The sequence below is a fragment of the Delphinus delphis genome, chromosome X (genome assembly GCF_949987515.2).
Source record: "Delphinus delphis chromosome X, mDelDel1.2, whole genome shotgun sequence".
Classification (NCBI taxonomy): Eukaryota; Metazoa; Chordata; class Mammalia; order Artiodactyla; family Delphinidae; genus Delphinus; species Delphinus delphis.
In genome coordinates this window covers 71913233-71938809 of record NC_082704.1, presented here as the reverse complement: position 1 = coordinate 71938809, position 25577 = coordinate 71913233, and the positions used below count along the sequence as shown (strand labels likewise).

Sequence of the window (25577 nt, the reverse complement as noted above, 5' to 3'; positions counted from 1 at the left end):
ATTTAATAGACATTCAATTAATTAATATTGAATTTAATAGATATTCAATTAATTAATTCTGCCTAGATTTATCTTAATATTTTATCTGTTACATGGGCATGTGTTTAGTATAGATTCTGGTATTTATTAGGTGTATATTCATTTTTCACTGAATAACACAATGAATATTATGCTCCATTTCTAACCCTTTATTTTTCCAGTATTGTCAGGTAAATGAAATGTTCCACCTAAATGAACTTTGCCATATAACTGATCTCCAAGAAGTCTAGGTTTTAACATTTTTGTATATCTCTTCATGGAATGGATACAATGGTTTTCACGCCTTCCGGAACACAGCAGAGTGACTATAATTTAGCGTTTTTGTTGGATTTTGAAAAACTATGGAAAAAATAATAGGAATAAAAGAATACCCTGTGTGGCAAGAATTTAATCTCTTACTTAACTGTATGAGCTTGGGCAATTCTGTTAACCATTCTCAGCTTCAGTTTCATCGTTTGTAAAAAGATAATAATAACTTCCCTGAATAGCTCATATATTGCTGTGAGGTTCAAACAAGATAATGCATGGGAATACTATCTCTAAGTTGTAAAGCTACCAACAAATGCAAGGTAGAGTTGATACAAATGTTTATGATTTAGGAAGATGCTGAATACATATGAACTGATCCCTACTGGTGAGTTTTTAGGGAACAGAGAAGGGTTACACTCAATGTGAGAACAGCTAAACCTGAATAACATCAGCTCTACCTGTCATTAGTTGAAAATAATTTTAGATTCCTGATGTTTTAGTGTGAGCAACTTTCAACACTGGAATTTTGTAAGTCTCCTTGCCCTAGAGTATTAAGAATTATCAACGTTTTACATGTTTTGGAGCCAAAGATGACTCCCGTGTTTCCTAGGAATAACTCTGGTGCCCTTGGTACTGAAAAGGTACTCCAAAATGCAAAGACGCTCAGATACTTAGGGAACCCTGGGACAGTGAAAAAGAACAGAAAGTTAGAGTCGTTTGTCAGCTCAAGTTCCTGAAGTTGGTCAGGGTGGGGTTTTTTTGTTTGTTTTGTAATTGTTGTTTTGGTTTTTTAACATCTTTATTGGGGTATAATTGCTTTACAATGGTGTGTTAGTTTCTGCTTTATAACAAAGTGAATCAGTTATACATATACATATGTTCCCATATCTCTTCCCTCTTGCGGCTCCCTCCCTCCCACCCTCCCTATCCCACCCCTCCAGGCGGTCACAAAGCACCGAGCTGATCTCCCTGTGCTATGTGGCTGCTTCCCACTAGTTATCTACCTTACGTTTGGTAGTGTATATATGTCCATTGTTTGTTTTCCATTAAGGAAAGGCTAGCAACATGTACCTGTGAGTTCTTCTGACTTTCCAAATCACAAATGGAAAGGAATAATGTATTCATTTTTCTTGGGTCCTGCATTATAGAGGAATTTTAAGATTAAAGAGAGACATCTCATTTTGTCAGTGACCACTATTTTTGTTTGTAATTCAGTTGATGTCAACATTTTCAGTGAGAGTTTTGTTGGGGAACTGAAGTATTGGGTTGACCAAAAGGTTCGTTCAGTTTTTCCCATAAGATGGCTCTAGTAGCACTTAGTTGTCTTTAACTTCATTTGAAACAATTTTGTTAGATTGTTTGTGACAGCTGTCATATCAGTGTGCATTTTAAAAAAGACTTATCAAAATTGGTGAACTTTTGTGCAGCCATTTTAATATTGAAGATGGAAGAATAAAGCAACATTTTCAGCACATTATGCTTTATTATTTCAAGAAAGGTAAAAATGCAACTGAAACGCAAAAAAAAAAGATTTATGCAGTGTATGGAGAAGGTACTGTGACTGATCAAATGTGTCAAAAGTGGTTTGTGAAGTTTCATGCTAGGGATTTCTTGCTGGACGATGCTGCATCGTCGGGTAGACCAGTTGAAGTTGATAGTGACTGAATCAAGACATTAATTAAGAAAAATCAATGTTATACCATGTGGGAGATAGCCAACATACTCAAAATATCCAAATCAAGTGTTGAAAATAATTTGCACCAGCTTGGTTATGTTCATCGCTTTGATGTTTGGGTTCCACATAAGTTAAGCACAAAAAAACCTTCTTGACCATATTTCCACATGTGATTCTCTACTGAAACGTAATGAAAACATGCCATTTTTAAAACAAATTGTGACAAGTGGTGAAAAGTGGACAATGTACAACAATGTGGAACAGAAGAGACCATGGGCCAAGCAAAATGAACCACCACCAACCACACCAAAGGCTTGTCTTCATCCAAAGAAGGTGATGTTGTGTATATGGTGGGATTAGAAGGGAGTCCTCTATTTGAGTTCCTTTCAAAAACCAAACTATTAATACCAACAAGTACTACTCCCAGTTAGACCAACTGAAAGTGGCACTCGATGAAAAGCGTCCAGAATTAGGATAATGCAAGACCGCATGTTTCTTTGATGACCAGGCAAAAACTGTTACAGCTTGCCTGGGAAGTTCTGATCCATCCTCTGTATTCACCAGACATTGCACCTTCAGATTTCCATTTATTTCCGTTTTACAAAATTCTCTTAATGGAAAAAATTTCAATTCCCTGGAAGACTATAAAAGGTAACTGAACAGTTCTTTGCTCAAAAATATAAAAAGTTTTGGGAAGATAGAATTATGAAGTTACCTGAAAAATGGCAGTAGGTAGTGGAACAAAAAGATGCATATGCTGTTCAATAAAATTCTTGGTAAAAATGAAAAATGTGTCTTTTATTTTTACTTAAAATCCGAAGTCACATTTTGGCCAACCCAATATATGACAGGAAAAGACGTTATCTTTATGGCAAATGGATGGTATGGGTGGACCTTTCTTGATGGATGTAGTCTCACCACCTTCTTATTCTCTGATGGCTGGAAAGTAAAGCCCAGGAGTGCTTTAAGTAAGCAGTCAGTATTCTTTCTAATACCCCGCTAGCCTCCACATGTCATTTTTCTGGCCATGACTGTTGGTCAGTTCTAGCAACTGGTCTTTCAGGTAGTAATCACCAAAATGCAGGCCATAGTAGAGGTTGGGGAAAGGAACAGTCAAACCCATTTGGCTGTCTTAAGGAAGTTGTAAAAAGAAAAACTTTGTTTTTAGTAGAAAGGAAAAGAAAAAGTGTATGGAGTCAATGTGTTTGGTCAAGACTAATTGAATATCTTAGTTTTTGATGAGCCACAAGTCATTAATTTCACAGTTTGTTTTATCCATTAATGTTGGCTCTTTCCAACCTCCATGCCTTTTCAAATACATCATTTCCTCTGCCTGGAATGCTCTACCTGTGCTTTGTTTACATAGTAAAATTCTGTGTTTCCATCAAGATTACTGCTGTGAAATGCAACTACTCTTAATTCTTTCATTTTAGGAGTTTAACTTAACATTAGCAAGCTGTTTGCATTTCTTTTACTATACAGCTTATTAGCGTCCCATTATTTTGTCTTCTGATGATGTTATATAACAACTATTACTCTCTTTTGCCCAATTAGTTGTACATATTCTCCTAGGTCCTATTTTTTTTTAATTTACTCATTTACTCCTCTCTTTTTCTCTTTCTCTTTCAATATTTAGTGAATGCCTATGAGGGCCAGACATTGTGTTAGTTGTTTTGCCCACATTATTTCATTTATTTCATTTACATGTCACAGCAGACTTATAAGTCATTATCTCTATTTTACAGTGCACTAAATTGAGGTCTAGAGAAGTCAAGTTACTTGCTCCAAAGTTCCAGCTAGTAAGCAGGGATTTTTGTGGAAATACAATGCCCTATTTTTTTCCCTACTCTATTACACTGGCTCCTTTCTCTATAGTTTCAATTGATTCCTCTATATGTGTCTGAAATCAATCTTTCGGTGCCTTTATGGGGCTAGAGTAAGAAAGGAATTTTGGCTTCTTAGTGCTCAGGGTCCATCACAGTGTGACTCCCTAAGAGGAAGTAACTAAAAATAATCCTTGGAGAAGAGAGACTTGGAGAAGGTGGCTATAAAATAATTGGGATACAAGCTCACATCTTCCCTACTGCAACAAGGAATGCTTCTACCCTCAGTAGGGATGGCAGTGACACCACAGGTAATGTTGAGCCCAGTAAGGCAGCACTTGGTGGAGGGTGGTAATGGCTTCTTCAGCTTTTCTTGAAGCTGTCACAGAGCTCGGTAGGTCCTTAGTGAGGCCCAGGATTGAGTTTTTCGTTCTATAAAACTTTTCTTTTCTTTTTCTTTTCTTCTCATATCTTCCTTTTTCTTCTTCTAGTCCTGCCCCCTCCCTTCCCCTTCTACTCCTCTTCCTCTTCCTCTTCTCCTTCTCGTTCTTCTTCATCCCTTCTTCCTCTTGTTTCTCCTCCTCCTCTGCCCCTCCTTTTCCCCCCCACCTGCGTCATTAATCTTGTCAAGAAGCATGTGTTTTGATAAGGTATACACTATAATCATCTTGATAAGTAGTTTTTGAATTTTTAGTAAATCAAATCAAAATGGCACTCAGAAAGGGAGCATAATGAGGGTATGTTTGAGCTGCAGATTAAATTTCAGTTTTCAAATTTGATCTTAGGTGACCTTTATTTTTAGAACTATATAGGAAGAAAAATCTGTGAAATTTTATTAAAGCTGTTTATTGTGGAGTACTTGATAAATAAATAACATTAAGTACACTCCTTGAATGCTGCACAATAAAGATTTCAGCAGTAACTTCAGCCTTGGTCAGTTCTTCCCGCATTCCACGTGATTCCAGGAGAATGCACACCATTCAAACAGCTCTTGTTTACCAAATAGCTAAAATTTGCCAGATTTACATAAGTTATTTTAAATGTCCATGGCTCTGCAAAAGTGGATGATATGATACAGATTTTACAAAGGAGGAAACAGATTCAAAGAGGTTTATGCTGCTTGCCCAAGTTTATGCTATTTACCATAACTAGTAAGTGACATTGCTGGGACTCATAACCCAGTCCCTCTGACTCCTAAGTTCTTGCTTCTGCCACCACACCGTACTTCTTTGCTAATTAACAAATAGCTAAGAACAAGTAATAGAAATTTCACAGTCTATGTTATAGTCTTTTAGTCTCTGGAATGAATATTAATTTATTGAGAGATTACTGAATTCTCCTCCTCATGCTCCCCCATCATTTTCTCAACAGAAAGAAATGTCCTCACAGTGAGCCACTGTAGTCAAGCCATGACCTACACCTCCTTGCCTCATTCCATAACTCTCTCATCCTCTTTTGTCTTATTGCTATTTCATCTCCCACTAGATGCAAACTCCTAAAGGGCAAGAGCTATAATTTCTCTTTCTCCTCTACAGACTTCAGCACAGGGCTGGACCATTGGGGTTTTTTTGTTTGTTTTTTGTTGTGTTTTTTTTGTGCGGTATGCGGGCCTCTCACCGTTGTGGCCTCTCCCACTGCGGAGTACAGGCTCCGGACGCGCAGGCTCAGCAGCCATGGCTCACGGGCCCAGCCGCTCCGCGGCATGTGGGATCCTCCCGAACCAGGGCACGAACCCGTGTCCCCTGCATCGGCAGGCGGACTCTCAACCACTGCGCCACCAGGGAAGCCCTGGACCATTGGGTTTTCAGTAGGTATTTGTTAACTAACTTTTTTTTGTCAATAACAGAAGTACCTTCTCTGGCCATATTAGAAAAGCAGCTTCCTTAATTGCACAGTATGGTGAACAGGAAACACACCTGTTGTGAATAGTGACTCAATAAATTGGGGACTAGGATGTGCTTGGGGACACCCCGTTTTGGTTTCCTCTCTGAAGTATGGAGTTTAACCCCCTTGTTGTATAGATAGGGATGCTGAAGCCTAGAAAGTGTAAATGATTTGTCTCAAGGAAACAGGGAAGCCTAACAGAGCCATGACTATTTTAAATCTATGTTTAAAGCAGACAATACATGCACATGGTACAAAATTTTTAAATCACAAAAGGTTAAAGAGTGAAAAATAATTCCAGCCCCCCATCCTTCAGGCATGCAGTTCTCTTCTTCAGAGGCAACCAATATTTATTAGTTTCTTGTGTGCCCTTGTATGCATAGTATATTCATTAATAGACACATATAGAAAATACATAAAGTTTTCCCCAGACAATTGGTGTTCTGTGCTGTTTTGTATATTTTTTCCCACTTTACTATATATCTTAGAGATTGTTCCACTCAGTTTATACAGAACTGCTTCATTTTTAAATGGCTGAATTGTATGACTCCATCTATTGATGAGCATTTATGTTGTTTCCAGTCTTCTGCTATTATAAACAAAGTTGCAGAGAATGTTCTTGTATATGTGTCATGCCACACATGTGCAAACATGTGCTGGGTCAAAGCATATGTACATTTCAATTTTGAAAGCTTTTGCCAAATTGTCCTCCACAAAGGTTGTAAGACTATGCAAAATTTGTATTTGACAAAATTTATAAATGAAATAGTTACTGTTAATTTTACAAAAGAATGATTGTCTTGACCTTACAGAACTGTTCAATACAGTGTTTCTTTAATTGTCAATCCCCACTGTACACTCAAATGAGAATTCAGTTTAAAGAAATGTGACTTATACACTACTCTTCAGGAACACATCGATTGGGTAAAGCATGTGAAGATGGCAATATGTTTCTAAAATGCAACTGAGGCTACATAAACTGTGCTTCTAATCATATTACCAAACCCCAGAGGTGTGATCAGGTGAAAGTGTGTGGAGAAAAGAACAAGGGGGTCAGACTCAACTAGAAGGAAGTAAAGCTACCACAAGGGCAGGACTGGTGTCGTGCCAATAAACTGGGTTTCTGTCTGCGAGGGGGCAGGGGTCAGCAGGAAGTCTTGATATTTGTACTGTTCACTAATTTCCATGATGTAGATACTCTTATCAGGACAAATTTCAAGCTACCAGTATGACAGCACTGAATGTGAAATTATGAAGATGCTCAGAATTGGTATTTATGAATCACTACAAACCAACTCCAGCACAACACTGCACAGAACCTAAGGGTAGACAGCTGGAGAACATACAATTTGGGTCTGACCAAATGTCAGATGACCTTGGCAGAAGTGAGCTGCCTATTCTTCATAGTGTTTTCCTTGGTGAGGTTGGAGCCTGTACTTCTCCAAGATGGTCTTTCCAAATCCCATCTGAAGAACATTATCTGTTTGGTGCTCCCGACACTATTCATCTGAGTGGACTGAACCTCACTAGTCTCTCGAGAAGCAAAAAAAACAAGGAGTTTTGTAAATTCTCAAGTGCTATTTCAATGTCAAACATTCATCCTGTTATTAACCTGATGTCAGCTGCAGAACTACATAAGCAGTCAACTCATGGGCAAGGTCCAACATCAGCAGTTCTCTCCCCTAGCTGCACATTAGAAACAATAGGGGAGTGTTAAAAAAAGTCATAGTGCCCACCCTTACCCCCAGTCAATTGAATAAAAACTACTGAGAGTGAAACCAGGCATAAGTATTTTGTAAAAGCTTCCCAGATGATTCTGACTTGCAGCCAAGGTTGAGAATTACTGCACTGCACTACCTGGTTCTGCCATCGAATCAACTCTTCCTACCACCTCCCCTCCCTTATCATATGCCAGTCACACTGACCATCTTGCTGTTCCAACAACACACCAAACACATTCATGACTTTAAGGCTTTGTATTTGCTATTACTTCTCTTGAGAATTTTTCCCCCTGACTCTTTGCATGTCTGGTGCTATTATTCAAGTTTCAGCTCAAAACCTCATCCTCAGATAATCTTTCCCCACTCTACCTAAATTTACTCTCCTATTCTATCACAGCACTCTGTATTATTTCTTTCATTATATGTATCACCATCTGAAAATATCTAAATTATTATTTATCACTCATTTATTACTTGTCTGTTTCCACCAAGATCACCCAACTTGAGGGCAAGGACTTTGATTGTATTATTCACTGTTGTTTCCCTGGTTGCCTAGAATAGTGCTTGGAACATAGTAGGTATACACTCAAAGATTGTCCTTTAACCATCAGATGATAGTTATTAAACATCTTCTATGGTTGAATTCAATGATGTATTCAAATATTTCATTGTGTTAAGGTTTAAACTGCATAGCATTGCATTCAAGGCTATTCGTGACCTAGCCACCATCAAACTTGTCAGCCTCACCTTCTACTTGCTGTCCTCTTGAAGCAGGAGGTCTATATGAATTGCAGTAGCTAGGGAACGTGGTCTGGAACTGAACACTGCAGGGTTTTCTTTAACAGAGAAGTGTATTTGTGTGTGTACTGGGGGCAGGAGGCAGAGGATGGAATGTTTGTGGCCAGGGCAGGGGCCAATGAAGAGAGTAGCATAGTCATAAGAAGGTTGCTCTTGGAGGGGAATAGAAGACAAGATAGACTCAGTAACATTATACATAACTCATCTAATGTACTGATATTTTCCCTTTTACAAATCACTTGCACATGCATTCTATATTATTTGTTTTGTATAACTCTAGGATGGAGGTAATGCCATTATTTATATCCTCATTTTTTAGATGAGTAATCAAGGTTCAAGGTTCAAGGCCTTGCCTGAGGCCATTTGGAGCTGGGATTTGACACCTGCTGTTCTTTCTGACTGCCAGTCTAGTACTCTTTACATTTCTATTTTGTGGAGCTTGGACCAGACTGTGGAAAGTACAGAAAGCCAAGAAAAGGAGTGTGGGCTTGATTCCTGTTCCCCTCAGTAGAGCTAACTATAACATCAAAAGAATCAAAAATGATCATGGGTTTATAACCACTCCCAAGAAGCATTCCTGTTGAGCATTAGCTGAGGGGCCTGGCTGAGGGCCCATCATGGTACTGGGTTAACGGCCATCTGTGTTTCTGGGTGGGTGGGACAGGTGGGGGAATGGTTGCAGCCCTAGAATCACAAGGAGTCAGCTACCTTATAAGTTCTTCTCACAAACGACTTGCCCTGTGGCAGGGCACAGACTGTGTTGTTTAGAGTTTTCTAGCCTGTTCCACAGGCCAAAGAGCAGTATTCTAGGAGAAAAAACAGTACTAGGAATCAATAATGCTTGGGATTGCTTTTCATAGAAGAGAGACCTTGGGTGATTAAGCCAGAGGTTCTAGGCTGCCTCAGCCCCAGAGAAAGTAATGTCCACAGGATACATGGCCCTAAACAGGCCTTGGTCTCCTTCCAGTATATGTAGGTCACTCAGGGAAGAGGCACTTAGCTACTTCTTTCTGTAGGGTACTGTCTTTGTTTTTCAGAGAAAGCCCTTAAAGTCAAGAGATTTGAGATTGGAAAAACAAGATAGGTATGCAGACTGGCTTCAGCCCTCCTAGAGTCACACTCAGGGACTCTGAGACTCCCATCACAAATACTAATGTGAATAGAAGACTTCTGAACCTACCTTCCTTAGTCTGCTACTATTCTCTTAATGCCTAACATATTCCCATCTAGTTATAGATCAGGGGGAAAAGATGAAGAGAGAAGTAGAGGAACTTCCCTGGTGGTCTAGTGGTAAAGAATCCGCCTTCCAATGCAGGGGACATGGGTTTGATCCCGGGACAGGGAACTAAGATCCCACATGCCACAGGACAACTAAGCCCACGTGCCACAACTACTGAGCTCACATGCCTCAATGAGAGAGCCCACCTGCCACAAAGTACAGAGCCCACACACCACAACTACAGAGCCCATGCACCACAACTAGAGAGAGAAAACCCGCACACCACAAGTAGAGAGAAGCCCGTGCGACACAACAAAGAGCCCACACTGTGACAAAAGATCCCACGTGCCATAGCTATGACCCAACACAGCCAAAAAAAGAAAAAGAAAAAAGAAAGAAAGAAAGAAAAAGAGAAGTAGAAATATGGGTCACATAGTGATTCAGTAAGACCACAGGGCTGGTCCTCAGGTCTTCCTCCTTCCTGCTCTATGATCTTTTACTATTCTGTGCTACTTCTTTCTTTGAAATATAGTGTCAGGGTCCATATGAGAAAAGATATCACATTGATAAAGACAAGCATCTATATCACAGGTCACACAGACCTGGCTTCTGATTCTGCTTCTGCCACTTATTAGCTGGTAACTGTAGGTGAGTCATTCAGCATCTCTGAGCCTTATTTTCCTCAACCCTAAATTAAGAATAGTAGCTACCTGGAAGAATTTTGACAAGAATTAAGTGAGTCAGCATCTTTAAAGGCACCTGTAATAGTACCCAAAGCACAGTGGGTTACCTCCTCTCTCCATTGCTTTCTCTAGGAAAGTCAAGGATTACTCTTCCTTGACACTAGGAAGAGGCAATGGGTATATGTAGAAACTACAGGGCAAATAAGTCAGGAGAGAGGCAAATATTCAATAAAATATTTGCTTGGTTTTATAGTGGTTCAGTAGAAAGCATATGGTAACCTGGATTGAAACTGGGCTATATTCTTTAGTCTCAATAGGCACTCTGTATCTCATGTTTCCTCATAAATTGAGGGTAACGTTCTGTACCCTCCCTACTTTGAAGAAAGGCTCAGCAAGATAATGAATATGAAAATGATTTTGAAGTAATAAAGCAAATGTGCAAAGAACATTGTGGGCAGGAAAGCTGAGTTTTAGTTCCATCACTGTCATTGATGCATTGTTTAACCTTGGTCAAGTCCACTCTGCTTTCTGGATCTCAATTTCCTCACCTGTAAAATAAGAGTGTTGGACTAGATGATCTCTGCAGAGGTCCTTGCCTCTTCTGATATTCAAGGAGTTTATTATTTAAATAATAATAATAGATAAGATCTGTATAATGCTTTATGCTTTATGTTATTTTTACATCTATTATCTTATATGAGAATAGCACTGAACTGCTAGACTGGGGATAGGGAGACATGGATTCTTGTTGCTACTTTGACATTGACTCATAGTATGACCTTAAGCAAGCTTTTTCCATTCTCTGAGTCTAAGTTTCTTAGTCTGTGAAATAGGAGATACTGAGGGTTGAACTAAGTCATGTAGGTCTCTAAACTTTTCCACAAAGCCCTGGGGAGTCCTATAGAGCTTTTCTAAGGTGGACCACAATGATAAAGCTGCAGAGAAGGGGAGAAAAGGAGAGGTCTAGCAGAAGTTCTAAGTTTCCTATGCCTGCTTCAGGCACATTAAGTTTAATTTTTATCTGTTACGTTATATGGGGCCTTTATGTAATGTTTCATTTATTAAAAAGGTTCACCACAAAAGAATAAAATAACTTGAATGGATGTTCTCTAAAGCCTTAAGTTTTAAAAGTGGGATTCAATAACATATGTTGTTTGATAACACCATTGTTGTTTTTTGAATAAAATAGTATATTGTGAATATCCTTCCAAGTTAAAAAATAAGACACTGACTGCAGTGCTCCTTTGCATGAATATAGAATAATTTAATCATTCTCTTAATGTTGGACATTTAAATTTTTCCAATGCAGTCGTCCCTTGGTGTCTGCTGGGGATTGGTTCCAGAAGCCCTGGTTGATGCCAAAATATGTGGATGCTCAAGTCCCTTATATAAAATGGCGTAGTCCACCTGAAACTGTAAAACTCTTAGAAGAAAACAAGGGCAGTACACTCTTTGATATCAGTCCTAGCAATCCTTTTTTGGATCTGTCTCCTCAGGCAAAAGCAACAAAAGCAAAAATAAACAAATGGGACTACATCAAACTAAAATACTTATGCATAGTGAAGGAAACCATCGACAAAACAAAAAGACAACCTACTGAATGGGAGAAGATATTTGCAAATGATATGTCAGATAAGGGGTTGATGTCCAAAATATATAAAGAACTCACACAACCCAACATCACAGAAAAAAAAAAAAACCTGAACAACCCAAACAATGAGCAGAGGACCTGAATAGACATTTTTCCAAAGAACACATACAGATGGCCAACAGGCACATGAAAAGATGCTCAACGTCACTAATTATCAGAAAAATGCAGATCACTAATTATCAGAGAAATGCAAATCAAAACCACAGTGAGATATCACCTCACACCTGTTAGAATGACTGTCATCAAAAAGACAACAATGGACTATTACTCAGCCATAAAAAGAAATGAAATTGAGTTATTTGTAGTGAGGTGGATGGACCTAGAGTGTCATACAGAGTGAAGTAAGTCAGAAAGAGAAAAACAAATACCATATGCTAACACATATATATGGAAGGTAAAAAAAACAAAAACAAAAACAAAAAAAAAACAGTACTGATGAACCTAATGTCAGCACAGGAATAAAGACATAGACATAGAGAATGGACTTGAGGACACCAAGGGGAGGGGAAAGCTGGCGCAAACTGAGAGTAGCATTGACATATATACACTACCAAATGTACAATAGCTAGTGGGAAGCAGCAGCATAACACAGGGAGATCAGCTCTGTGCTTTGTGACCACCTAGAGGGGCAGGATAGGGAGGGTGAGAGGGAGGATCAAGAGGGAGTGCTTATGGGGATATATGTATGCATATGCCTGAATCACTTTGTTGTACAACAGAAACTAACACAGTATTGTGAAGCAATTATACTCCAATAAAGATCTATTAAAGTAAAAACAAAAAACAAGTGTTGGAGAGGATGTGGAGAAAAGGGAACCCTCATGCACTATTGGTGGAATTGTAAATTGGTGCAGCCATTATGGAAAACAGTATGGATGGTCCTCAAAAAATTAAAAATAGAACTACTATACGATCCAGCAGTTCCACTTCTGGGCATTTATCTGAAGAAAATGAAAACATTAATTCAAAAAGATTATATGTATCCCTATGTTCATTGCAGCATCATTTACAATAGCCAAGATATGGAAGCAACCTAAGTGTCCATCAATAGAAGAATGGATAAAGAAGATGTGGTGTATATATACAGTGGGTATTATACTAAGTGAAATAAGAGACAGAGAAAGATAAATACCATATGATTTCACTTATATGTGGATTTTAAAAAACAAATGAAAAAACAAAACAGACTCATAAATTCAGAGAGCAAACTGGTAGTCACCAGAGGGGAGGAGGGTGAGGGGTTAGGAGAAATAGGTGAAGGGAATTAAGAGATAAAAGCTTCCAATTATAAAATAAGTCACAGGGCTGTGATGTACAGCATAGAGAATATAATCAATAATATTGTAATAACTTTGTATGATTTACTAGGTTACTAGGCTTATCATGCTGATAAAATCCTAAAGTATATAAACGTCAAATCGCTATGTTGTACAACTGAAACTAATATAATTCTGTATGTCACTATAGTGCAACGAAAAAGAGAAAAAAACTATGAATAACAAATAAATAAATAATAAAAATAAACTGGCATAATAGAATGAATACAGTTGAAATTTCGATCCATGGTTGGTTGAATCCACGGATATGAAACACATGACTATGAAGGGCTGACTGCATTCCCTGTTTAAATAATGCTACACTGAACTACTTTCTTGTGCTTAACTTATTATCTTCTTATAAAACATTCCAAAAGTGGAATTACTGGTTGAAGTTTATGTGAATTTAATTTTTTTAGATATATGGCAAAATTGCTCTCTAAAAAGTTTACACACCCACTAACAATACCTTTTCACCAGTAATTAGTATTAAATTTTTACTAGTCTTCCTTGTGAAAATGATATCTTATTTAAATTGTATTTCTATAATTATTAATACAATTGAAATTGCACAAATTTCATATGCTTACTGATCTTTTGTGGTTCTTCTTTTAATTGCCTGTTCATGTCTGTTGCCCATCTTTCTGTTGTATTGTTCATTGTTATATGTCAAGGAAATTGACCACGGCTTTTACATACTTGATACTGATATGTATTTTGTAGTTCATGATTGTCTTTAAATTCTATTATTATGTTTGTTTCACATAAGAAAGTTTAAATTTTTTCTAGTCAAGTGTCAGAATTTTTGCTTATGTATTCTTTATTGTCATGTTTTAAAAATCCCTTTTGGACCTTCAAAAATTAAAAAATGTTCACCTACAATATTTCAATATCTAACAATATTTCAATAATTCCTTTTTGTTTTTTTTATTGACATATTTAATCCATCTGGAATTTATTTTGGTTTCAACTAGTAATTTAACTTTATTATCTTTTCCAAATGAATAACAAGTTGTTCTGACACCATTTAATGAATAAATCATCCTTTCTTTACTGATTTAGAATGACATAATACATGTGCAGAGTCTGTTTTTGGCTTTTCTGGTCTCTTGCACTGATAGGTCTATGCTGAGTCAATACCAAACTGTTGTAATTATTATGGCATTATAATACTTTAAATGTCTAGTAGGAAAAGTCTCATTACTCTTCTTTTTCAAAAATATCTTGGCAATATCACACATTTTATTCCTTTAGATAAACTTTGGGATAATGTTGCCAAAATTTTGTTTGGATTGGTTTAAATTTATAGATTTGACTGGGGAAAATACTGGCATCCTTGCAGTATTGCATCTTCCCATCCAGAAACACTGTACATCTTTCCATTTAATTCCGATCTTTTTTTACATACCTCAATAAAGGTGTTTTGTTTTGTTTTGTTTTTAGTTTTGTTTATATAGGCCCTACACTAACACTCTCTTTATGAAGCATGAGAAGTCCTACTTCTTCAGTCTTCTCTATAGGTTCATAATAAAGATGATGACTTGACCCTCTTCTCATTTGCATGATGTGTTGCCACAGATGGTGGGTAACTCCCCTACTTTACCTCCTCAGCTCCAAATAGGATTTTTCACAATGAACAAATTGAAAAAAACCTAATCAGACGTTGACCTCAGCTCATACTGCATGGCAGCACCAAAGGGGCTGACAGAAAACAATAGAAATGGGGAGTCTCTGGAGAAAATATCTGAAGCCTGTCCTGTGACCTTTGTTTCTGCTGGAGCTTTGAATCAGACTTAAGGTTTATGATGGAAGAATAGGACCCATGAAGAAAAATGCAGAACACTATCAGGCAGTCAAGAATTTCAGAGCCAGCTGGCATGCAGAGGGCCTCATATCAGTTCATTATGTGACCATTCACAGGGATAAAATGTTTGAGCTGTTCTAATAAGAGAGTTATCAAGTATTTAAATGTGCGATCTGTTTGTAGTTCTAGAGTTTGGACTTACCTCCTTCAGCATGTGAGAGGGGTTTTTATATTTTGCCAGAGTTTTCACAATGACATTTTTTGTGAGACTGATTATAGGTTGTTGATAAAATTTTGCTGTTGGAGGTCAACAGTGTCAAAGAGCCAGGTGTAATGTTTGTAGAATCTGAGGAGGAGAAGAAGATGGTTTGTAGTTTGTGTTCTCTATGTTAATTATTCAGTCACCTTGGCTACAGCATGGGAACAGAGGACCTTCTAGGACCATCTTGGAGCAGGCCCAGATCCCATTTACACAGTTCTTTTGTCAACTGAGAAGGCCATACACTTACTAGATAATAAACAAAGATACTTAACATCCTCAGAGTGCTCAGTCTTGAGACTACACCCACCCACAACATGTCTCCTTTGGATGCATTTACTAGATCTTGTGCTGGCTCTACCAATTTCCTGTGATTTGGGGCATGTCATTTCAATACCTTGAGGCCATTTTCATAACTGAAGAGTCAAGCAGTACTTTGGGACATTTTATTAGAAGACTTTTAAAGTCCTTTACAGATCAAAGATTATCTATTTTTAATAATATATAATTATTATGTATTATTACCAATGGGTCAAAGCTACAAGGAGACAGACACTGAGTTTCCTGGAAGTAAGAGCATCATAACAGAGTCCAGAAATGAAGTGGGCTGCAATTCAAGAAAAGGTGGGGCAGGGATGCTATAGAGGGGATTCAAGCTTTTTATGGAGAAGTAGGGGTGGTGTGACCAGTGTTTAAAATTCTTTCCAATATGTAAGATTCATAGCCTTATGGACTATGATATGGAACAAATAAACTGTGTGGTGCCATGCAGGTCAATTTCATTTTAATGAGCATCATTTTCTTCAGCTGTATAATGTGGTATATAGTAATCCCTGTTATACTTAATTTGTACAAGATTCTTATTAACTTTTGTAAGCTAATCAAATGGGATGGATTTTTATTTTATTATGTTTTATATTAGGTTTTAATTTATTATTACTTTATGTTATTATATATTATTTATAATACATAAATAAATAGGTATTATATAGTAGAGTGTAAATGTAACCTTTATATGCACTAGGAAACCAAAAATTCATGTGACTCCCTTTACTGGCATATTCACTTTATTGCAGTAGTCTGGAACCACACCCACAATATGTCTGAGGTCTGCCTGTAGTCTTGAGGTTTGCAGCAGCACTGATACTGTGGGGGTGTCCCAGGTCTAGAATACCCACAGCACTGGAAATGAACCCACTGGAATTTGGTACAGGGCCTGCCTTCTAGGAGTTGACACCTAAAGGCTATATGACAATCATCAAAGCACCATCCATTCTGTGCACATATTACAGTCCTCAATTTGCAGCAGAAAGAAGCTGTTAGCAAATTATGTGTTCTATTTATACAAGTAAAATCCTGCAGTATGGTAGAAAGGGTATTGGCCTAGAGGCCTTAGTTTTTTCATTGTTGAGTGAAAGTGATGACAGTACCTACCTCAAAGCATTGCCAAGGCGATTTATTTAAATAGCATATGTAAACCCCCTCACACAGGCTTTGTTCATAGTAAGTGCCTATTAAATGGTAGTTTTTCTTCCTTAAGGTGCCTCCAATTCAGTGTTCTTCAGGCAAGTCACCTCCCCAGAACTCATCCTTGGAATGAAAGTGTTGTCCTGGGGTGATTTTTAATAGTTCCTTCAAGCCCAGCATTTCAGAGTCCTTTGACAAAGGGAAGAGAAAGAGGGAGGGAGGGAGGGAAGGAAAAAGAAAAGGGGAGAGGAAGGAAAAGAAAATTTTGCTAACCTGGTTACAATGAATCTCCTACAAAAAATAACCTACTACAATAGATGTGACTGTAATGTAAATTTTAGACTGAGTGAAGAGAGAGGAAAGCTGAGCTATAGCTAAATTTGTGGGCTTTTTCCCCGATATCAAATAGCAATTGTGCTTCATTTTTTATTCCTTTTCTCTACCACAAGCATTCTTACTCTGCCAAAAGAAGCCTCCTTAAAATCTCAGTCTATCCCATAAAGTAAAGCACAGAAGTAAATGAGAGAAAAAATACCAAGGACTTGGAGAAAGAAAGGGGTGCGATGAAGGGATGCACAGGCTCAGTCTGGGGGGCAGGGCCACAAGTGTAAGTTCTGCATGTTTCAGAGCAGCAGGGTCTGTATCGCTGTCTATTTCTGCTGGTGACCCTATGTGCCTCTGGATCTCTCTGTTCCACTTGAGTATTCATTCAGTCAGTGTTTATTGAAGGCCTACTGTGTGCCAGGCCTGTGCGAGGAACAAGGAGACAAAGTATTGAGTGAAATTTGTGTTTCTGAGTGGACCTCCATGTTTTTCTTTGAACAGCTATAATCCTAAGGATTTCTGAGTCTGAGAATGTGTGTGGTGTGTTTGTGTGTGTATATTTCTGTGTATCTCTCACAACTTCACATGTGCATGACAGTGATTGTTTTTCTTCTGCTACCTTCAGAGGACTTCCTTTCATTTGCTGTGTTCACTTTGCAAAGAGTGGGCTTTATCTGTTTGATTTTTACAACCTGAAGGATTGAGGGTATGATCACTAATATTTTAAAAACAATTAAAAATCACATGGAGTTCTCTTTTATAGAAGGCTTAATTGTATTATGAAAAATAAGCATGTTATTAGCTCAAGTATGATCCTATGATGATTACAGAAGTCAGGAGAAGGGAATATTGCCTGAGCCCAAGTCTCTGCTATGCCATGCTAAAGGAGTGACAATTTCCACCATATTTTCTCATGGACATTATTGACTTTTAGTAAAGAGCATCTTATTTAAAAAGCCAGTACGTAATCCTAATAAAGGAGTATCAGCAGGACCTGAATTGTTCATCCCTTTGAAAAACACCTATGAAAACCAAACAATATAGCATTGAATTAAGCCATCCTGGTTTAATAGTTAGAGTCTTTGTGATCAAATTGTATGGGACCATTTTCTATCCACTTCTCTCATTGGGCGGGGTATATCGTCACACCTTTTCTGCCTAGAAATACTTTCCAAAGAGACTCTGGCAACACATTAACAGGACTGTCTACTCTTATATTTGTTCTCCCAGGAAAACAGAAGTACCTGTGTGCCAGCAGAAATGATTGCACCATCGATAAATTCCGAAGGAAAAATTGTCCATCTTGTCGCCTCCGGAAATGCTATGAAGCAGGGATGACTCTGGGAGGTACAATATTTTTCTTCCTCTTTCTCCTTCTTCCTTTCCCTCCCTCATTCTCTTATTCTCTCTTTAAACCAGATTTTCCTCTTTGATGCTTCCATGGAGGCCAGCCATGCTCTAGATACAGGCTGACCCCTTCATATCCTATGTGGCCATCAGCCAGCTGGTGCTTTTCTTTATCTTTAACCATGCCACACCGCACTGTGGGGCTCAGCATAGGAGCAGGAGTTGTGAAGCAGGGATCAGGACCCATCAGAGGGTGAGTGAGTGTGGACTTGACTATGAAGTGTTCCCCAGGGGACATAATGGTACTGACCTTCTGTTGTTAAATGGTGGCTAGGATGAGAGAACTAAGGAATCCAGAACAGTCACAGGTGCAGGATGACCCAGGCACAGGCTGGCCCTGAAAACCCAGGAATATCCCTCAGTTAGCTGCTGCCTGTGTTGTGGAGTTGGCCACCTGGAATGAGAAGCTGCTTTTCTTTGGAGCCTATGACTAGGCTGCCAAGCAGAGCCAATTTCCTATCCCACATCTCCCAGGGATGAGCAGGCCTTTTAATCATTTCATTTTGTTTGCAAATCTATTGACCATTTCCAAAAGCATTTTTTTTAGTAGCAGGGTAACTTGACAGAACAAAGATACAGCTCTTTCAAGGGTAATCCCCCATCGTAATGCTCTCTGTCTTTTATTCTATGTCTACCATAATTGTTGTCACTATTACAGAAAGGTTTGGCTGACACTTACATTTTCCCCCTTCAAATTCCTCATTTCTTCATGTTTATATCTACTCAGTGCCAGGGTCCTCTCTACTGCCTGCTGCTTCCAAAAACATGCACCTTTCATGAGAAAAACTAGCTTATTAGTCTACTTTGATTTGGAAATTTGAAGAAAGGCAAACCTGTTTCTGAACACCTGAAACTGTAGCCTCATACCTGATTACTTATTATCAGCCTGGAAAACCCAAGTTCCTATAATTCTGCCCTCTCACCTCCCCTTCTCAAGGCTGATTTAGAGTACTTGTTTATCATTGGCTTTCTGCAAGGTGCTTAATACCTTGTCTGCCTATGTGCATATTTACAGAAACCAACATGGTTGTTTTCTAACCATGTGTGGGTCTTCATGTGGGTAACTGTGTCCTCCCCTCCTCACAGGCTAGTGATAGTCTTTAAACAGACCAAAGTACTAAAAATGAATTGACTCAGATTCAGCTTGAGACAGCCTCTCAAGTAGTGTCTAGTACTCCTAGACATCGCAGCCAGATGCTCTGTGAGTGGTTTTCCAGGCAACCACATCAAATGAGATTCAAATAATATAAGAAAAGTCAACTTTGTTCTTCTTTGCTTGGCTTACTACAGAAAAATCCTATAATTGTGGTCTACAGTGGGGAGGAAGAAACAGGACTGGGTGTGGAGGGAGAGGGCAGAAAGATAGCCAGGAAAGTTGACAAAGGGGTTGACAAGATGAAGTGTTCTCCATATGAATGTTGTCACAACATTCATGGTGGGGGGTCACCCCATGGTGAGGGTTCTGATACTTTCGACTCTCAATTATTTAGCCCTCTGTGAATTATGTATAAGATATGGGGGCTCCTAGATATGGAAAACTTTTGCTTAGTTTTCCATCTGCTGATATGAATTGCAAGCCGCTTTGACACAGGTAAAGTTTAATGGTAACAAAAGTCCTCATAACATTTGGGCCCAAATCATAAAATTAGTTTCATGTATCAGCTAACATCCTCTGTTATAAAGCAGACTGTGACATGATTACAGTGAATCTCTTTTGAAAAGAAGTTTGTGTATAACAATTTCACTATTCCATATAGCAGTCCGACATAAATCTGTAAATTAATTTCTTGAAGAGAGTGGTAAAGTAAGTTTTCAGATTGATTTATTAAAGTGTTCAAATTTGAATGGGCTTGGTCAATACAATGAAAAGAAGCTGAGAAGTGCTGTGGCTGGCTTTGGTTCCAGTTCCCTTTTTACATTTACTGAGTGTCTGCTATGTACAAGGTACCATGCTAGGCAATAGAACTTCAGGCAGGCAAACTTCCAGAAATGTCCAAAAACTACAAGGATTCTTGATGTCCTGTAAATGATCTTGCCTTTGGAGTCAGGCAGACCTAGGTTAAAGGCCCAGCTCCATTATTCACTGTGCCCCTTCTAAGCTTCAATTTCTTCATCTGTAATTTAGACATACCATTCTTACAGAGCTATGATAGGGTCAGATGACATGATGAATGTGAACATGCTTGGTAAATGACAAAGTGCTAGACAAATGTGAGGACTTATTATAATAGTAAGGTCACTGGTAATTTAGCTGGTAAGGCTCTACACAGCACTTCCCAGTTGGCTTTAATCCTGAGTTACTTAGCATGCCCTATAATATGTAATAGCTCCAACAGGCAGACCATCACCAGAAATCATCTCAAAACAAAAGTACCATCAAGATCCTACTTGGAAGCTGATTCTAGTAATTAAGGGAATCATATATTATGTTCAAGTACCACATCAGTAAAAACCCAAATGTTTACCCTCTTAGACACCATTGTTTGAGAAACAAACCTTTCCATTTTGCTAAACTTATCTTCACATTCCTTGCTTCCCTGCTGCAAACCCTTCCCAGTTTATTGTTAACTTGCAAATTCAGTGTATACTATACCTTTACTCAAACAATGGAAAAAAGAAAGCAAGCATCAATACAGTGATCCTTCTGAATATATTGGTAATAGACATCCTTTTTCACAAGATGTGGGTTTAGCATCAACATTTTGATCACCTTGAAGGAGATTTTGGATAATTTTGTTTTATTTTTCCCATCACTCAATTTAAAATTGTATAATATCTTCCAAAACGGCAACTAAGAATGTAGCTTTGGTCAAATCCCTTCTCCCATCTGAGGCTCATTTTTCTCATCATAAAAACGAGGTAGTGGGCTTCACCAAGGACCTTTTAGGCACTACCATTTTGTGATTCTATGTCTAAAGTCACAGAGAAAGGATTGTAGATGTATCAGCCCTTTTTTGGATTGTCTATTCACTGTTCCAGAGGTATAGATTAGTCTAGACTTGAGTGCATTGACTTGTATAGTAATTTTAGCTACCTCAAGTCACACCTAAATAAGATCTATCATGTATCTAGACTGTATGGATAAGTTATTGATGGAGTAGAGGGCAGAAGGACTGTCTTTATATCTTAGAGAAGCTGGCACTCTGCAGCTGATGGCTGCTTGGTCTTGATGCCTCAAGGTCTCTAATTTGGCTTTCTCTTTAGTGTTCCCTCTATGTTTGGTGATGGAATCTCCTCAGCTCAGAGATACTTAAAACACATACCCTTTTCCTTTTTGCTTCTAGGCCTATCTACCTGTTGATTCTTGTTATCTTAGCAGCTCTTGGTGTTTCTGAAAGGATCCTGGAGGTGGTTGGATTCTCAGAGTGGTTTCCTTAAAGCCTACCTTCAGGCTCTCAACTGCCCATCTACAACAAGGATAGGCCTTTCTTTGAACATGGTTCATTTCTGGCTGCTTTTGAAAAACCACATGTTGCTAATTGCTTCAATAATCTAACCTCCTTGCCTACATTTTGTTTAAGAAATTTTTAAAAAATATAAATGTCCAAAGAAGCACCTTCTCCCTGATGAATTAACTGCTGCTTTTTCACAGTTCATAAGTAGAATAAATATACAGCCATTTCTTACTTTTCTTTGCACTTCTCAAGGATATACTCCCAGTTTCTAAGATGGAATAAGAAGGAAAGAATTACCTTTACCCGCCATATTCTTCCCTGACCCTTCCTTCCTTCTCATTTTCTCTCCTATTCCTCCCTAAACATTATTTCTTTCTGTGTTATGCAACTTTTGAGTTCTCAACCTTTAATAAATGGCTTTGGCCCCTGCCTACTCCCTCCTCTCCTGAAACATGGAAAATGGTAGGCCTTTTAGGAATTTCAGGTAACAGCCAAACCCCAGAAGAGGAGAAGAAACATGGAGCCCCAGAGCATGTGAGAATCTGAGGTGTGCAGCATTTTCTTCAGAGGTTACTCTAGCATATTTGAGAAGTCTCGTTCTTACTAGGAGGCTGAACTCCACATCTGAGACTCAAAACTGTTAACAGATCTGTAGGTTTTAACAACCTCCATGATTCTCTAGTTGAGAGGATGGCCTGGTCTGATGTTGCCATGGACACTATGAACATCCTTGTCATTTCCAGTGTTGAAGTGTTGAAGCGTTGACGTCAGCTCTTTCATCTTTCCCCATGCTCACGAGCAGCCCACCATTGTTACTTCTGGATCACATGCCCTGGATGCAAGAGAGTGATTCCAATGCTGAAATACCATTTCATGGCTTGGTTCTTCAGCAGAAAAGTTTCACAACATTTATTCATCCATCAAACTATCCATTCATCTTTCCAACCAGCCAACTAGCTATCCCTTTCATCTTTCCATCCATTCACTCATATATTTATCCCTTTAACACATATTAATTGAGTGCCAACTATGTGCCAGCTTCTGTGGTAGGCATTTTGGGGGAACATAGGTGAATGAGATACAATCCCTGCCTTCAGAAAGTTAAACAAGGGGAGACAGACCGTGATAACTAATACACCTTAACTTTAAAGGCTAAATAGGAAATGAAGAAGCTGGGAAGAAGTTTAATGAGGTAGAGGGAAAGGACATTCAAGGCAAAGGGCACAGTTTGAATAAAGGCAGAAAGACATTTAAAAAATTCATTGAGGTTTTGAGGAATAGCACAAGTAGTTTAATATGGCCAGATCTGGAGAAAGGGGGAAGGCAAGCTGAAACCACACTGAAAATGTACTTGGTTATTATGCTAAAAGGTTTGAACTTCAGGCAGTTGAAGAGCTATGACACGGAATAGACATGTTCACATACCATTTTGTTTATTTGCATGCTTGTTTTTTAAGAGAATTAGTGATGACATGAATGCTGTATAGATGAGGGCTTAAATTTTATAAAAAGAGATAGTATGCTAGGTAGAGAGAGAGAAAGAAATTTCTAGCATCGATTTCATTAAACACCTAGGATTATAGCCTTGGTTCCTGGGGTTAGTTGCCTCTGCTTGGATTGATACCTGTAAGTGCTGACCATGTGCATAAGTCCTTCCCTTATACAAGTCTGCTGCCTTGATCTGGGCCAGTGCTTCTCAGTATGGGTTCTGAGAAAAATAGTTCTGTGACATGATACATGAAAAATTATTTTTATGGTTAAATAAGTTAGGAAAACTTGCATATTATGGTCTTGATCAGGAAGATTTACAGTGCATGTTAGCATATCACAGACCTTGTCAAGTATTGCAATAAAGTAACCTGAGGAGCTTGGTAATTCAGGATTCCCAAATTTAACTCAAGCACAGAAACCTGTTTTCACATAGTACCTGTTAATATCCTATAAAACCACTGTTTTCTGGAATGTACTTTGGAAAACTTGGTTATAGATAAATACTCTATCCTATAAGTAGGCAATACCCCAAGCCCAGGTCATCCATTTTATAGATGTGTATACCTACATGTATATTGCTCACAAGGAGAATCAATTAAGAATGACTTCATGACCAAGAGCAGACCATCTTCACCACATCTCAACTGTATGCACCAGAGGCTACTAAAACCACTAAAGTAAACCATGTTGGGTCTGTAGTATTATTGTCATACACAAAGGATAGGATATAATTCAGGCCCAAGTTATCTAATAGCCACAGGTACATATTCCTGACCCAAGGAGCATGCTAGATACATAATTTCTGAGAAATATAATGACTTCTAGCATCATGCAAAGTGATCACTAAATATTTTGGCTATCTAGACATTCTACCCTAAAGTTTAACAGTCCTTTTGTGTACTCTCTGACTAGCATTCCAACATCCACCCAGAACCTCATCATGGTGCTACCACATACACTCATTGCTCATGTAGGAGGCCTAGAAATCACAGATTTTAAGAATTTGTGTCCCACTGCCCACACAATGATTGAATCCCCTCTAAACCCTGTTCAGCAAGCAGCAGAGTATCATAAAGAATCAACAATGTGGAACTCAGTTAATGGAATTTCCTCCCTTCTACTTGGACTCTGTAGATTAGAGCCCAAAAAGTCTCTAGGTTGAAGATGTAAGCAGTAAGTCTCAATTCTAAGAAGTGCTACTCCCCACACAAATTTCTTAGATACTTGAGTGCTCTTACAGATCAGCATAACTGAGGCATGCACAGAGGAGCAGAATTGCCCTATAAATTTTGACACCAACCTGTACAACATGTGGCTCAGCACTTACAGTTTCTGGTTTTGTTTTGCTTTTTTTTTTCTTTTGGTTTTGTGTTTTAAGAGGTCCTGTGTATAGTGGAAATAGCATGGTGGACTAGGATACATACAGGCCTTGTTTCTAGTCCTGGCTCTGGCACTTAGTATCTTGATGACCTTGGATAAATCATTAGATCGCTCTGAGCCTCAGTTTCTCCGACTCAGTTTTCCAACTACACTATGGGAATAATAAAATTTTCCTTACAGAATGGTGGTAAATTTGTAAAGAAACTGGTACATAGTAGGCACACAATAAATATCACTGTATCTCCCTTTTTGGATGAAAATTGGTCTGTGCGCTCCCAGTCACTAATGGAGCCTGTTCTTTCTGCTATAGGAGTGTGGATTATGGTACTGGTTCCTTGGTTCTCTGGTCTCTGAATTTCCCCTAAATTAACCCTTGCAATCTGTCCTCCAGGGTCAATATTGCCATCCTCCAATTGGTTACATATATATTTGGTGACATTGGAGAGAAAAAGGTATACTTCTCTCTAACTGTAGTTCTCAAGTGAACTTGTATATGGAGAGATGAGAGACCATATCTCTTATTTCCTCCAAACCAAATTATTTGGTACAGCACATATATGCTGTAGTCTGTCTCTGAATATTTGTTTTTAGAGAACTATGGTAGAGGTAAATAATTTTCTCTGATCATCAAAATTGATGATACCACATATCTGGTTCTTGAATAAGTATCTAACTTATAAAATTTCCACTTAAAATCCTTGAGTTTTTAAAGTGTAATAGCAGCAGAAAGATTTTATTGTTGTTTACTTTCGCTGTGAGTGCTCCAGATTCCCTGAGGTGCTTTTGAGAGAGTAAAATGATGTCACAGGCAATGTTTTTTGAAAGTAATATGCAGAAAGCTAAGAGTACACAGCCCACAATAGGTCATATATACAAAGGCAAGTATTTTCCAAATATAAAAATTCAGAAAAAAAGTTTCATATGAACTGATAACATAATGGTTTGTATGAAAACATTTTACTTTTGATTTAAGAAGAGTGCCACTTGTAGTT

The 25577-nt window shown here is 38.3% G+C and overlaps 1 protein-coding gene across 1 annotated transcript in view; it reads left to right on the top strand.

Moving 5' to 3' along the window:
- Positions 1 to 25577, top strand: part of AR (androgen receptor) — a 163283-nt gene that overhangs the window by 113832 nt on the left and 23874 nt on the right. The window contains exon 3 of the mRNA XM_060002616.1: positions 18143 to 18259. Coding sequence (XP_059858599.1) covers positions 18143 to 18259 — 117 coding nt within the window. The remainder of the gene's footprint in view (positions 1 to 18142; positions 18260 to 25577) is intronic.